Below are 16,305 nucleotides of genomic sequence, written 5' to 3' on the forward strand. Positions count from 1 at the left end.
CCCTACAAGACATGAGTGTTGTGAAGACTTGAACTGGATTGCTCAAGTAACATAACTGATTACTGAGGCAAGCTCCGGGCTGCTTGTCTGTCTCTAGTGGGAAACAGAACAGCATATTATGCAAGTCCCTGTCCTTCATTCTGCATAAATTTTCACTTTCAGCATCATAAGCAGAAAAAACATAACATCTGGAAATCCCATACTCAATTGGAAAACACATTGGATATACAACAGCCACTATTATTAACTGAACGTGCTACATTTCTTCAAAAGAAATACTGTACATCCAGCTGCCTTTTCATTTAAAAAGGTATATTTTAATACCAGTGATGGGGGAATCAATGAAAATTTATTCACAATATATCTACATTCCTATTTAAAGTTCTCTAAATTGGCATTTTGAGATGATGATATAACTACGCACTGTGCAAAGCACTACAACTTGAATATCCCATATCCAAAATACTTGGGACAACAAGTGTTTTGGATGTCAGATACTACAAATACTAGTATCCCAACCTCCCCCCCCCCCCCCCCCACTATTTGGGATACTAGTATTTGCACAAATATTGAGTTATCTGAGAGATGGAACCCAAATTTAAACATAAAATTCCTTTGTATAGGATGCACACTTTAAACGCATAGCCTGATATTTTGTAATGCTTGAAACAAATTTTGTGTACAGTGAACTATCAGAAAATGAAGTTACCTATATGGACAATTTCAGATTTTGGAGTATTTCAGAATTCCAGATAAGGGATGCTCAACTTGTACTCCTTTCCATTTGCCCTGAACTCTTGAATTAAGCTGCACTGATTGATTTCAAGGTCTTATACGAGACAATATGTGCACCTGTCCTTAATGCCTCCAAAATAGCAATTGAATGGATTGCTGTCCTGGTAGTCATTGAAGGGTGTTAAAGAAGGGGCATATTTGTAGAGAGATCAATTAACACAGAGACAATTCTGGGTTACGCCAATGGAGTCTTTTATTAAGTGGAACTTGTGTAGGGCTAGGAAATACTCCCATCTTGAGATCTTGAAGAGAGTCAGCATGCAACAGTTTGAACTATATGCATTATTGTCTATTTTAATTCATTTTAACTGAGATTCATTCACATGTTTAGAACATTCCTTCCTTTTCCCTGAAAGGTTTCATCACACTTTGCACCTGCTCCCAGCAGAGGATTGATGTTTTGCATTTGCGCCAAGGAAGCGTGTAAAAAACATTCATTGATGACCTGATTTTGTAAAGTAACTAAACAACTCCTTTTAAATCCACTGAGAATGTTGCAAGCTATTGGCCTTTGACAGAACACACACACACCATCTTAATGTCATCACAACATCTACAATGGACAGAGACATTACTTGGACTACATGATTTTCATCCCTAATACCCCCATAATTATCAAGGTAACTGTTTAAACAGTTATATCACAAAAGGAATGAAATAATTTATTGTTAAGGTAGGACTGAAATATATATATTGACTATCAAAAATTAAAATAGCTTTAAGAATTCATTCATTTATAGCAAGTTTTATTTCTGGCAATTCTCTGTACTTTTTCACTCAGGACTGTCTTGACTCTCGGTATGTAGATATAACATGTTTGATTTTTATATCTTTTTTATATAAGTATTTGAAAGGCTTGCTAAACTGGCTGATTTTCCTTTTTATGAAGTACAGCTGAAGCATTTTCTGTAGAGTCCACTGCAAACACTGCACAACAGATTCCTGTAAATGTCTAAAACAGTCACTATGTGACATTCAGAAAAAAATTCAGAACTCCAACATTGAGCTAAGAGGATTCCATTTGGTGTCGGGACCCACAGTTTAAGAAGCAGTGCTCTATATGGCAGAATACCAGGCTCAATTTACCTCTAATTAGTAAACACCATGGTAATTTTAGTAAACACCATGGAATATTTTTAATTTGCCTTACCTGCATCAAATAATATAGTGTGACTCACTTATGGACTATATGTTTGTGGTATTGTTGATAGATTGTGCCAAATATTTACATAATCCAGGTTTTGAAAAGATTACTTTTTGGATTACTATGAACAGAATTATTTAGCTAATACAGGTCATGGCCATGTTAGTTAGGGGATATTAAGGTTTGTAGTCTAGGAGAGTAAGTTTTCTAAGTTCTGGCACAGGCACTACTGAAGATATAGTAAAATAAATTAATATATGAGATGACACATCTTTGTACCATACCAAAGGCCTTGTTTTTTACTCTGTTTCAATGCAATTCTACATGCCTGTTCTGTCTCAGTAAACTATTCTAAGGGAATTTAAACTGACAGTCAGCATAGCAGAGCCAAATTGCCTCACAAAGAATACTATTGTCGTTACGTCCTAATAAGCCTTTTTTTCTGTATCCTGCAGCTACTAATATCTATAGATCAGAGCATGAGGCATGAAAGAGGATAAATAAATAATAATTTTTACCACGAGAACAATTCTATCACATTTTTGTTTTGAGATGGGCAATTTTTAGAGCGGTTTCTAGAATACATAAGGTTATAAGGAGGCTGGAATCTAACCAAGTTCTTAAGATTTGTCAAGAAAATTGATAGAATATGGAAAAGCAGAAAGATCAAAACATGAGCAAGTTAAGAGACACTATTTGTGTTGCCTTTAATACACATAAAACACCATGGGTATTGCAAAGAGAATAATGCATTTATAGTGAGAAGAATGACAAAGGGATAAATCTTTACATTGATGTATCTGTGTCCTTTGAGACAGAGAAGAAAATGATTAGATGTTACCACTGAGTTGGATCTCAAATAAGTTAGCTGTGCTTTAGTTCCATGGAAACCAATGGAAAGTGGGTAATTATGAATTTATCTGAGAACTAATTACTCTGGTCCCAAAACAGTATGCTGACATCTGTAACCCTGCATGTTCACAGAGGATAAAATAGCAGTAGGTGGACCATACCTATCTTCTGCCTAGGGATGGCAAAATGAAAAACAATGTATTTTCTAACCATAATTAATAGCATAATGAAGTAATACTGCATGCATATTCATCACTATTTAAAGTGGTTTTCAAAACTAAGACTCCTTTTATTTACATGGAAGGAGGAAACAGAGCAGAGCATCTTGTAGCTTCCCCATTTTCTAATGGACATTTTGGGGACAGTCTGGTGGTAATTTCAGTCATAGTGAGAAGGGTAGACTCATAGCCATGTGGATTTCACTGTAGGCAAATAGGGAACCACCTGAGCAAAGGGCATTGAATGTCTCCATCTCCTTACACGTGCCAAAACAGTACAACATCCAACAATAGTTGTCCACTAACATAGGTTAGTGGACAACATCCAACAATAGGATTCCACATACATGCACACTTACACATACTTGATGGCATATTCTCTTAAAGACTGACATTTGGTTGTGCCTCTCTGTTATTCTCAAAATGTATTGACTAAAATAAGATGATATGTGTAGGTGTGTGTGTGGTGTCTTCAGGTAATATCTAATCTTGACTTGTGCAGTCCATAGTACCCCAGTATGCACTCTAGTTTTTGCTCTTATGGCTATGTAACTTTTGAAAGATATATACATGGCTCATCTACACTGGGCAGGTTAGCTCAGTGTAAATCTGGTCCAGAGCAGGTCTGGATCCAGTCCATACATGCCAGGACTGCATGGGTGTCATCCCCTCCATGTTGCCGTTACTTCTAGTCAACCATGGAGCTCTGTCCAACTGCCTGGCTCCTGCAGTTGCCTTCTGATGTCAGAACATGGCACCACATCACCAGCAAGGGGAGGGGGGCACACTACGCTCATTGATGGTTGTGCAGGATCCCAGTTCAGCAGCATAACAGCTGACAGTTAATACTTTTGCAAGGCATTTTATATGGTATTGTCCATAGTACCCCAGCATAACAGCTGCATAACAGCTGACAGTCAGTCAGGGATTTGCATAGAAGTTTGTGGCTGGTGGGGAATGGCTGCTACAACACCAGATGAAAAGGTGACATGAAGACTGCCAATAGTCTATTAGTAGTGAGTATGGGGTTTTGGACCTATGTAAATAAACGCTTAGTGTGATTTATTACGATGTTATGACAAATTGAGAGCTATCAACTCTACTGCTCTCTGTTGAATCCCTTTTTGATCTAATTCTGATACCTGAAGATCATCAGAGTTTTTCTTTTTATCATCTGAGCACATAGAAAACAACGGAGACTTTTGGCACAATATTGTGTTCCTGCGAAGCAATTCTCACTGTGCTCTAGGAAATTTATTTCTTACAAAGCATGGTCAACATTACAGATGAACAGTGCATTAGTCTCAGAAATAAAACCCTTTTTCAGGGGACTTACTCATAGGTTAGTGGACACAGAACCACAACCTAACTCTCTGATTTGAATAGACAAAGAAGAAAAGACCACAGGGAAGAAGTGAAGAAACGGATTGAGGAAGCTGAGAAAAGGAGCAGGTAAGGTACTAAATAAAAAGCCAACAGAGTCAAGCAATTTTTAAATACAAAGGAACAGTCAAAAGTAGATTTTCTTCCCTGGATATTTCTCTGGCAGAATTGTGAATAGGTTTTTCTGTGGCGTGAGAGGTATTTACCAGAAATGTGTAAAATTCTGAGGTTTAATTTACTTCTGGCCCCCTTCTTCAGGCTGAGGCAACAGATCTGAATGAAAAACTGCTCTCTGCTTTAAATTCTAAATCACTATGTTCATGCTGTCATGGCTTCTTGACAATACCATATAAAATGCCTTGCAAAAGTATCAGACTTTCAACTTTTCTACATTTGTTTTCTTTTTTACCACCTGGAGATAAAATGGATTTTAATTGTCATTGTTATCACTTGAAGTATATAGGATCATCAGCACAGTGAAGATAAAAAAATATGTTTCTACTGGCACACAAAACTTTAGTAAACAAAAGAAGCGATCACTTGCAGATTACCTAAGTATTTCTCCTCTTTGCAGTGAGATACCCAAATAAGCACTATAGCCTCTAGAAGCCTTCTAAATAGTTGAATGGAGCCCAGCTATGTGAAATACCAGGAGCATATGATCTTTCTTAGTAGGCCACAAAGGGGGGGGGGGGATATCTAAATGAACAACATGAGGAAAACTAAGAAGATGCAATGTCTTCAAAAAGAGTCTACACAGCTCTTATTGGAGATGCACTAACTGGAGTTTCTGTGCTGAGTATAGGGTTAGGGCTTGATAACCTGTGAGGCTCCTACTTCTTCCCATTCTAGGATTCTATGTTTTTAGGAAAATGCCAAAACAAGCCTAGGATTAATTTGTTCAAAAGCATCAATCAGGATTTGGGTTTGGATGTGTTTGCTTTTGCAATTCCAAACTCTGAAAATCTTCCAGGGCACTATTAAATCATTTATTACTCAGTGAGGGGGGCATTAATCAGAGAATCAAACAAGAAGCCAGTGGTCATTCTGAGGATCTTCATCGGCAGCTGAAATGGATGAAATTGTCCATGAGTCAGCTATCACCCTAATGCTCAAATGTGTCTACTCTATTAGTGAGAGGGAAATCATGGATGAAACAATACCATGTCAAAATTCATTTAGAGTTTATAAAAAGGCAGAAATGAGACATACAAATGTTCTCTGGTCTCAAGTGACCAAAACTGAATTGTGTGAGAAAACTGGTTACTGTCCTAAAAGCAGCATTAAGTTGTAGGGATGTTTTCCATCACCAGGAACTAGGAAACTGCTCATGACTGAAGTTAAAATGTATGGACCCAACTAGAGGACAAATTCTGAAACTCTGAAAGGAACCTGGAACTGGGATGGAGGTTAACTTTCCAGCAGGACAATAATCCTAAACACACCACAAAAGGAAGACTGGAGAGACTGAAAAGCAAGGACCCCTACATCTTTGAGTGATCCAATCAACATCCAACCCTTCATCAAATTGCAAATCTTTAAAGGTTCTCTTAACCAATGAGAGAGCTGGAGCCATTTTATCACAAGATGAAGTTAAAAATTCCATATGAGCAAAGCTAACATAAACTTAGACTTATTATTAGAGATGTAATCAATGCCAAAGGTGCTTCTACCAAAAATGGATTTAATTGTGTGAGGGTATGAATGCAATCATCAAGTGCCAGTTAGTTATTGTTTACTTAATGTCTGGCCTTGGCTGTAAGTATTTTACATCTTCACTGTGTTTGCATATCACATATATATCAAGAGGCAACAATACAAATTAAAACTATGCTAGTTCCAAATCACACAACAAAGTATGGAAAAGCAAACATCAGTCAGATTGGCCTCATGAAACTGGAGACACACCTGCATCATCCGCAGAAGAAGAAAAGAAAGATGTCAGCAAATGTAAGGTAACCCTAAAGTTTGTAGGCACATGAACAAAAAAGTAATGGGGGAGAAACTCTCAAGCCCCACATTCTCAACAACAGAGCATATGATTTGAATGAAAGATGAAAACTAACTGACCATTTGGTTAGGCACAGAATGGAGAAGCTGTTTGTGTGTGTGAGGGAGGCAGGGAGGGAGGGAGGGAGGAAACCCAAAGGGACTTTCTGTTGTCTGAATAAGCCAGTTCTTGGTTCACGCTGAGAAATCTCATAAAATGTCCTTGAAAAAATGCATGCAGACATACATGAGGAAATCAGCTCTTTCAATAGAGCTGGTATTGGCTGGAAAGATATCCTTGGGGAGAGGAAGATGACGACAAAAGCTAGAAAGGTGGAAACACTGATTTATTTCTCACTCTGGCATTACATTGCAAGATCTTACTTGAATTAAAGATTTCTACTGTTGATGGAAATGGATGTAGTATGGTATAATACAGTACAAGATGTAGTGGTAATATGATGTGTAAGATTTTTTCCTTAAGGATTTTTTTTGCCTTTTCTGAAAACTTTGATGTTTTCATCACTGTGTTTTTTCTCTTTGGTTTTTTTGTTGTTATTGTTTTGTTCGTTCAAGTAGATTTTAATCTAATGCAACCCTAAGGCAAACTTATGATGGGATATATATTTTTTGCTAAATTTGTTCAAAGAGGTTTGTTATTGCCTTTCTCTGAATCTGAGAGAGAGTGACTGGTCCAAAGTCATCCAATGGGTTTCATGACTGAGTGGAGAATTGAACCCTAGTCTCTAAAGTTGGAGTCCAAAGCTCAAACCATTATACCACACTGACTCTTTGTGTCTTTTAGCAGTTCTATAATAGCTTACAATCCTTTCGGTACTTGCCAGCTGAATTTACTACTACAGGAAGAAATACATGTGAGGTTTCCACCAACGAATTTCTCTCTATCTCATTTCATAATGGGCTTTTAGTTTTAACAGTGTATATAAACCACTTTCCTTCCTCTATTTATTATTTTGTTCCATACACTGATCTGGCATATGGCATAGGAAGTACACTTTATGAATCTCAAGCAATCAGTGATATTGGTGCTGTTTTGTTCATAATTTTTGTTAAGCAGCAGCTTTTCTTGACATGTTGGAGTGTATGCACAAGATTATTTCACTACACAGAATACAGGGAGCTGAGGGAATCAGCTTCTAGAAGATTTTCTATATAAATGCCCCAGTGAATTTGTTTTAAAAGTGCTTTGACGGGAACAAATGCAACAAAGTGAAACTCAATTTCACAGCTAAATTACAGGAGCTAGAAACATATATTTTACACTCCTACATTATTGTTCACCCCCAAAGTCTTGCACCCACTTATTTCATTCCCCTGCTTTTACTCAAGTGCAGAATCCTTCAACCGAGGTCACTCTCACTTGTCACTAACATTTTTATACCCATCATTGCCTCTCTACTGTTGACTGAGTAATTCTGCTCTTGCTTGGATAGTTAGCCAAAGCTTTCTGACAACAGTAAAACACACTATTCTAGAAATTTTGAACAAGATATATGACAAACATACTTCAACACCAGAGTGAATAATCTAAATCCAACTGCTAATCCCAGCTCTTGTGTGTTTATTACATACCTTCACATTGAATCTGACCTGTGGTAACTCTATCATGGGTTTTTCATGGAAAGATTTATTTTCCAAAGGAGGTTTGCCATTGCCTTTGCCTTCCTCTTAGGTTGAAAAAGTGTGAATTGCCCTAGGACTTATGCATATGAATTAGTGGGGATTTGAACTGTGGTCTCCTTAAGTTCTTGTTCATCTTCCAAACAACAACAGCATATAGGCTCCCTAGCTAGGGTGGAGACATTGAATTTATTGTGTGAGTACTAAATCAACATTGATGTAAATCCCATTTATTTAGTAGGTTTAATCCTGTTGAAACTAGTAACTGGATTTAGGCTTTTCCATTTATCACAGACTGTTGTATATTTTAGACAAAATGGAGTGGTGCTGGGTAGATCTGACTAATACTGAATCTATTGTGAACCAGCGTGCTGCAGTGATTTGAGTTTTATACAAGACTACTGGGAAACCAGGCTATGAATCCCTGCTGAGGCATGGAAACTGACTGTGTGACCTTGGGCAAGTCACATTATCTCAGCATCAGAAGAAAGGCCAATCCCACATGGAACAAATTCCACCCAGAAACCCCTGTGATAGGTTCATTACATCTCAGAAATGACTTGAAGGCACACAAGAACAGCAACAGCAACAACACTGAGTATGTTGCCTCCACCTTTCAAGCTATACTGGACAAAATTAATATTCTACTTCCCAGTACATCAAGAAAATACTCAATTTAACAGCAGAACCGAATAGCTAGTCATCTTTGGGGTTCTGGGGTCATTCAGGGGCCTAACAAACTGCCAAAATGCTTCCCCCCCACCCAAAAAACCCCCCAGTCCTGTTGTGAGCAGAAGTCCTACTACAAATAGTGCGAAGTCTGGCTGTAACCTAAGATAGCTTCTCCAGGAGACTTCTAGGAGAGGCAATGTACTTCTTTTTTTCCAGTCCAGGAGAGCTAGAGAGAACAGTCAAAGGTATCTCGAGAGGTTGAGGCTGGGGAAAGGGTGTATGTGCAAATCCAGGGTTGTTCTTTAAACTCATTCTAAACAAAAGTAGATGCACCAGCATTCCATGCAGTCATGACGGACAGCTCCAGCTCTTCAGCTTAGAAATGGAAATAAGCACTACCCCTGAGAGTCAAACTTGACTAGACTTAATGTCATGGGGAAACCATTACCTTTACTACATGCACCTATGGCCAGTTGAAATACATTGAATTAACGGATTTAATACATATTATTTCAGTAGAATTAAGCACACATATCTTCAAACAATTCTGAATTATACATTCTAATATTTTTGTTTTAGTAAAATGGTACTCGGAGTAAATAAAAAAATATCAATAGCACACCTATTCAATTTTCTTTTGTTTTCTTCTCTGGTTTTGTGTATCTATTTGCTCTCCTAAAGTGTACTTCATTTCATTTGCTCTATTGACCTTCTCAGTACTGTCATAGCAATTCCAACCCATTGCCCTTCAATGACAACATACACATTTTTCATCTTGAAAAAAATGGAATGAACAGTTGTATTCTGGATTCCAGAATCTTCAGGTGAATAGAGCTTTAATGTTGAAGCTAATAAAGCTAATACATCTGTTTCTTAGCAGTTCAGTAAAATCACCAAGTATTAAGGTTGGTTGCCTAAAGCTCTATTCCAGTAAATGGTGACCTGTTTATGAATGCATTATCTGTAAGAACTGATGAATAAAAATGATTTAAAAGAGTCTCTGCAAGTTTGGGATGGAATTTCATTTTCCCCCTTTGCACATGCCTTCTTTTACCACTCTTGGCATCCCAGATCTATCAAGTCTACATCATGCCATTCACTTTATATTATATAGACTATAATTATTCTCATTTTAATTACGTTTGAGACACATTGCTTTTGGCTTCCCATTTCTTAAATGGTGGAAATATAAATTACAGTCTTAAATATATGCACGTAGACATGCATTGGCTTCTGGTACTATTTACTAATGTCAACATTTCCTCTTCCTGTTATTTGTTGTACCACCTAAGAATATATGTGTATATATAAGAACAATATTTATATCATTTTCCTTCTTGCTCCCCCCCCATTAAACAATAAATATGTTGATAAATATGCTGCATGCCTATATATAATGTGTAGTATGTTTAGAAAGTTCTTTCAAACCAAAACGTAAGAAAGATAAAACATCCTAATATTTCAGTGTTCTTGGTATGATGCTTTAAGAATGGCCAGATGTCAACGCAATATTAGGAGCAAAGTGCCTTTATAGTCCATTATTTACCTATGCTGTTTATGATGAGTGCTTGGTCTGAACTCATTATTAATAGCCTCATAAATTGTATAGATTTTTTCTTATTTAAGCATATTCTGTATCATTTTACTTTTATGAAATGAAACTGGCTTAATTGCATCAAGTTAAATTCAAGCACTTTGGAATTGCTTTGGAGTGAACTGCAAGAGAATTCAGATATACTATTCAGGTTTAAAAATATGAGCAGTACACCCTACTGCACTAATTATTTCAGTTAAGATGGGTTTCGTTTATCAAAAGAGAAAGTTTGGACATCCGTCTTTAGGAAATAATGATAAAATTTTTCTGCAGTTGCTATTTAATGCTTTTTGAAGAGTAATACTGGAGAATCCACTAGAGTCCACGTCAAAATATAAAATGTATTTCAAAATTAAACAGAATATCACACAATTTTAGGAAACATTCCAATCTTTTACATGGTTTCTCAATAGTGGTGGAAGATACATAGGTTACCTCTTAAGGATCAATAACCATCTCTTTAATATAGTATCAATGGATTAAGAACATATGCAAAATTATTTCTGGTTCTGAAAAAACAACAGCAGTGCAAACATGCCATCATTTCCCATTTGCTATTGAGAAATGGCTGCAATTGCTATTTAATGTTTTCCAAGGGGAATCCACCAGAGTCTACATCAGGGTAGTTGGCAATACCACTCAAATTTAAACAGGGTGTCGTATAATATTGAGAGGCAAGCCAATCTTTTACTTGGGTTGTCAACAGTGGTGGAAGATACTAGAACTATCTTGACTCTTAAAGATTAGTTGCCATCACTTTAGTGTAGTGCCAGTGGAGAAGACATGCAAAGTTATTTCTAGGTCTAAGGAGGAAAAGAGCAGCACCAAAATTACTTCATTTCTCATTTGTTTTAGGTTTCAAGGAAAAGGGAAAAGCATTATTATTATTATTATTATTATTATTATTATTTATGCATAGTACCAATGGCTCATATACACAAAGTTATTTCTAGTTCTGGAGGGGAAATGAACAGCACCAATATTCCTTCATTTCTCATTTGTTTCATGTCTCAGGGAAAAGAAAAGCATTATTATTATTATTATTATCTACCATGCACACAAAGTTGTGTGGCTCATGCACACAAAGTTATTTCTAGTTCTGGAAAGAAAAGAACATTGCCATTTCTCATTTGTAGGTAGCCCCTTTTGGGTCTTGATAAAGAGACAAAAGCGGGGCTATTGTTATTGTTGTTGTGTTGTTATTGTTATTTCTGTATAGTACCACAGGATAACACATGCAAAGTAATTTATAGTTATAAAAAAAGAACAGTGCTAATGTTTCCTCATTTCCCTTTTGTTCTCAACATAGAACGGAAAGCAGTGTAAATTATTATTATTATTATTATTATTATTACCCCACTTTTTCTTTCCACAATGAGACTCAGGCTCTTTCCACACAGCTGAATAAAATCCCACATTTTCTGCTTTGAATTGGAATATATGGCAGTGTGGACTCAGATAACCCAGTTCAAAGCAGCTGTTGTGGGATTTTCTGCCTTGATATTCTGGGATATAGGTCTGTCTGGTACGGCCCATAGTGATTTCTGTATAGTACCAATGGAGCATACATGCAAAGTTATTTCATGTACCAATGGATAATACATGCAAAGTACCAATGGATAGTGCATAACAACAAGAACTTTATTTATATTCTGCCCCATCCCCTTAGATCTCCATCTCCCAGTGCCCTTCCACACAGCCCTATATCCCAGAATATCAAGGCAGAAAATCCCACAATATCTGCTTTGAACTATGTTAGAAGAGGGCCCTTCCACACAGCCCTATATCTCAAAATATCAAGACAGAAACTCTCACATTATCTGAGTATGGATTCAGAAAACCCAATTCAAAGCAGATAATGTGGGATTTTCTACCTTGATATTCTGGGATATAGGGTTGTGTGGAAGGGCCCTGAGTCCACACTCAGAAAATGTGGGACTTTCAGCTTTGATATTCTGGGATATAGGGCAGTGTGGAAGGGCCCTGGGTCCACACTCAGAAAATGTGGGATTTTCTGCCTTGATATTCTGGGATATAGGGCTGTGTGGAAGGCCCTAGTCCACACTCAGAAAATGTGGGATTTTACTGCCTTGATATTCTGGTATATAGGGCTGCGTGGAAGGGCCCTGAGTCCACACTTAGAAAATGTGGGATTTTCTGCTTTGATTTTCTGGGATATAGGACTGTGTGGAAGGGCCCTGAGTCCACACTCAGAAAATGTGGGATTTTGTACCTTGATATTCTGGGATATAGGGCTGTGTGAAAGAGCCCTGAGTCCACATACAGAAAATGTGGGATCTTCTGCCTTGATATTCTGGGATATAGGGCTGTGTGGAAGGGCCCTGAGTCCACACTCAGAAAATGTGAGACTTTCAGCTTTGATATTCTGGGATATAGGGCTCCATGGAAGGGCCCTGAATCCAAATTCAGAAAATGTGGGATTTTGTACCTTGATATTCTGGGATATAGAGCTGTGTGAAAGGGCCCTGAGTCCACATACAGAAAATGTGGGATCTTCTGCCTTGATATTCTGGGATATAGGGCTGTGTGGAATGGCCCTGGCATTTAAAGTTTTTAAAAAAAGAAAGAGTGCCAATGCACACTCATTTGTCATTTGCTCAGAACTGTTTTAGGGCTCAGTGAAAAGCAGGGTAGTAGTAGTACTAATAGTAACAATATTTTCTAATTCACACAGGGGAAAGAACTCGAATCTGGGGAGAAAAGAAGCATGTCAATATCGAGCCCAAAACAACCATTAGGGGAAGCAGGAGCAGCTATTATACAACAGCATGACAGTGTCCACATAAATCCCACTTTGCCAGGCGAGGCGTGTTATGAGTGTGTGTGAGAGAGAGAGCTTTGAGAGTAGAAGATACATTTTCCCCCATCCAGGAGTCCCATAGATTTGACGTTGTGGTGGAAGCCACAGCAAGGGAGGCACACCTGGGCCAGGTATGAGGGGCGACTCACCTGAGCAGCAGGGCGGCTTCCCAGAGGTAGAATCCCGAGACGGCGGCGGCGCGCAGGTACTGAATCCGGGCCATGGTTTTGGGAGGCATCTACCAGCGCTTCCCCGCCGCCGGCGCCTGTCTCCCAGTCATGAAAAGGAAACACGAGGTGGAAAGCGGAGAGTTGCACTGATTGCTCAGCCAGAGCAGAAAGTGGCCGGGATTTCAGCACCTTGGAGATCTCCCCGCGTTGCCCATCCAAGGCTGCTTTCAAGCGGCAGGGGTTTCAGCACCTTGGAGAGTTCCCCCCGTGCTGCCCACCCAAGGCTGCTTTCAGCCGGAGCAGGAAGCAACCGGGGTTTCAGCACCTTGGAGAGTTCCCTCGTGCTGCCCATCCAAAGCTGCTTTTCTTTCCCTCCAGTCGCCGCCTATTCGCCAATGCCGGGGACTTCGGGCATTTTGGGGCTTGTTGTTGTGGGCAACCAGCTGGCTGGGCATTTAAAGAGGCGGGCGAATCCCAAGAGAGGACACCATGCTGGGGAGAAGACCAAGCAAAGAGGAAGAGGAGGAGGAAGAAGACCTCCTTCTCGCCTTTCCTGGCTCTTTTCCTCCCTTCTCCGGCCAGCAGCCGGCGAGCCACATTCCTGAACACGTCAAGGCGAGCCAGGCGAAGGGAGGAGGAGGAGGAAGAAGAGGAGGAGGAGGAATAGGAGGATAGGAGGCGGAGACGGCACGAGAGCCCTGGACTTCCCTCAGCCAGTCAAAAGAGCTCCCAGATAGACAGAAGGCATTGGCAGTGATGCCTCGCGTTGAAGAAGAACAAGTAGAAAGACATGCATTGCCAAGTTGCAAGTGGAGGGGGCCGTGTGTGTGTGGGAACGCAAGGAGGAGGGTATCCTCTTGGAAAAAGGAGGGAGAAATTCCTAGTCTGACGAGAAAAAAACGCTGAGGGGGTTCTCCCTGAACGGGGCAACCCTCTCCATGGGGATACTAGTCAATGCCAGGGCCTAGGAAGACACAAAGTCTACATAGGGACCACCAAACAGGAATTAAACAGCATGGAAGGCACTACAGACTAATTCAACCAGGGAAGTCAGCTATAGCAGAGCACTTGATGAACCAACCACTACACAGAATACTGTTTGAATACTAGTGGGGGGCATTGATTGCAGACTGTAAACTGCCTGGAGTCACCTTTGGGTTGAAAGAGGCAGTATTAAAATATGGTAAATAAATAAATAAATTTGAGAACACAGTAATGATGGACCACTCTGACAACCATCATGTCAGGTTACACAGAGAAGACACTGAAATACACAAGCACGTGGACAATTTCAACAACCCAGGTCCCTTAGGGATTTGTATGTGTGAGTGTGTCAGGAGTGACTTGAAAAGATGCAAGTCGCTTCTGGTGTGAGAGAATTGGCTGTCTGTGAGGATGTTGCCCAGGGGATGCCCAGATGTTTTACCATCCTGTGGGAGGCTTCTCTCATGTCCTTACATGAGAAGCTGGAACTAACAGATGGGAGCTTACCCCGCTCCCCAGATTTGAACCAAGTGCTCTGCTATAGCTGACTTCCCTGGTTGAATTAGTCTGCAGTGCCTTCCATGCTGTTTAATTCCTGTTTGGTGGTCCCTATGTAGACTTTTTGTCTTCCTGGGCCCTGGCATTGACTAGTAACCCCATGGAGAGGGTTGCCCCATTCAGGGAGAACCCCCTCAGCGTTTTTTTCTCTTTCAATCAGGAGCCCTGCCAGCATTTGGGGTGATAGGATGGATTATAAATAAAGTTTTTTTTAATTTCTTTACCAGTATTAAAAACACCAGAAACAATGGTAAATAAAGAACACCACTCAGAAACAGGGGAATCAAATGCCAGTTAACACCTCCCAAACAAAGGATGCCACCAGGCAGCAACAGCCAGGCTTTCCAGATGCAAGGCTACTCAATTGCTAATCTAGTTGGTGAATTGCAACATTCACACTTGCTTCAAACAATCAAGAGTGCTTTCTCCCACCCTGGACATTCCACAGATACAAACACGCACACATATATATACATACATATATATACACACACACACACACACACCACGCCTGCCTCATTCCCATAGATGTCTGAACAAATCTCTGAGGATGCCTGACAAAACATAAGATGCAGACAAAACATAAGGAGAGAATATTATTTATTTATTTATTTATTTATTTATTTATTTATTTCTATAGCACTTTTCTCAGCCCTGAGGGGCAGGGGGGACTCAGAGTGGTGTACAACATGATGAAATTCAATGCTGAACATATATATAAAAATTCAATGTTGAACATACATATAAAAGCAATACATAACATAACTAAATCAATAACATATAAATATGAATTAAAACTATTTAAACTATACATAGACAGATCATAACATGACTATAAAACATATTAAAAATTGCACCAGTCCCATGGTTAACATTTAGCTGTTTCAGTAGTACTATTATTCGCCAAACACCTGCTTGCGTAGCCACATTTTCACTCTCTTTCTGAACACCAGGAGGGAGGGAGCCGGTTCCACAGCCGCGGGGCCACCACCGAGAAGGTCCTGTCTCCCATTCCCACCAATCACACCTGTGAAGGTGGTAGGATCAAGAGCAGTACCTCCCCGGCCAATCTTAGCACTTGAACTGATTCATAAAGGGAGATAAGTTTGGACAGGAATACTACTGGAACATGGCCATACAGCTCAAAAAACTCACAGCTTCCCTCAAAAGAAAAGCTTTGCTGATTGTCTTCCAGCCTGGAGTAATATAGAGGCATGCATTAAGACTTTCTCCCTAACACACACTTTTCTTCAGTACTGTATAGCCTTTTCTAGCCTCTGGGGTGAGATGTGTTCCCTCAAGGAGAAGGGAGAAATTAAGTATTTTACTACTTTATTTTAGCATTTTTCAAAAATGTAAAGTATTATTTCTTTGTGATTTTTAAAATTACGATTATTAATAATTATGGTTTTTAGCATATACATTTTAGACAACATCGAGCAACAATCAGACTGTGCAGAAACAGAGAGAGTAAGAAGTATACA

At 39.3% G+C, this 16,305-nt stretch overlaps 1 protein-coding gene across 2 annotated transcripts in view; it reads right to left on the bottom strand.

Moving 5' to 3' along the window:
• Nucleotides 1–14,068, bottom strand: part of GLRA3 (glycine receptor alpha 3) — a 131,755-nt gene extending 117,687 nt beyond the window's left edge. Inside the window, exon 1 of one of the 2 annotated variants that reach the window (XM_060778694.2) lies at nucleotides 13,259–14,068. In XM_060778694.2, coding sequence (XP_060634677.2) covers nucleotides 13,259–13,347 — 89 coding nt within the window. In that variant the 5' untranslated portion in view covers nucleotides 13,348–14,068. The remainder of the gene's footprint in view (nucleotides 1–13,258) is intronic. The other variant, XM_060778695.2, reaches the window with a different exon arrangement.
• Nucleotides 14,069–16,305: the final 2,237 nt, after the last annotated feature.

Source organism: Anolis sagrei, chromosome 5 (genome assembly GCF_037176765.1).
Source record: "Anolis sagrei isolate rAnoSag1 chromosome 5, rAnoSag1.mat, whole genome shotgun sequence".
In the NCBI taxonomy this organism is placed as follows: domain Eukaryota; kingdom Metazoa; phylum Chordata; class Lepidosauria; order Squamata; family Dactyloidae; genus Anolis; species Anolis sagrei.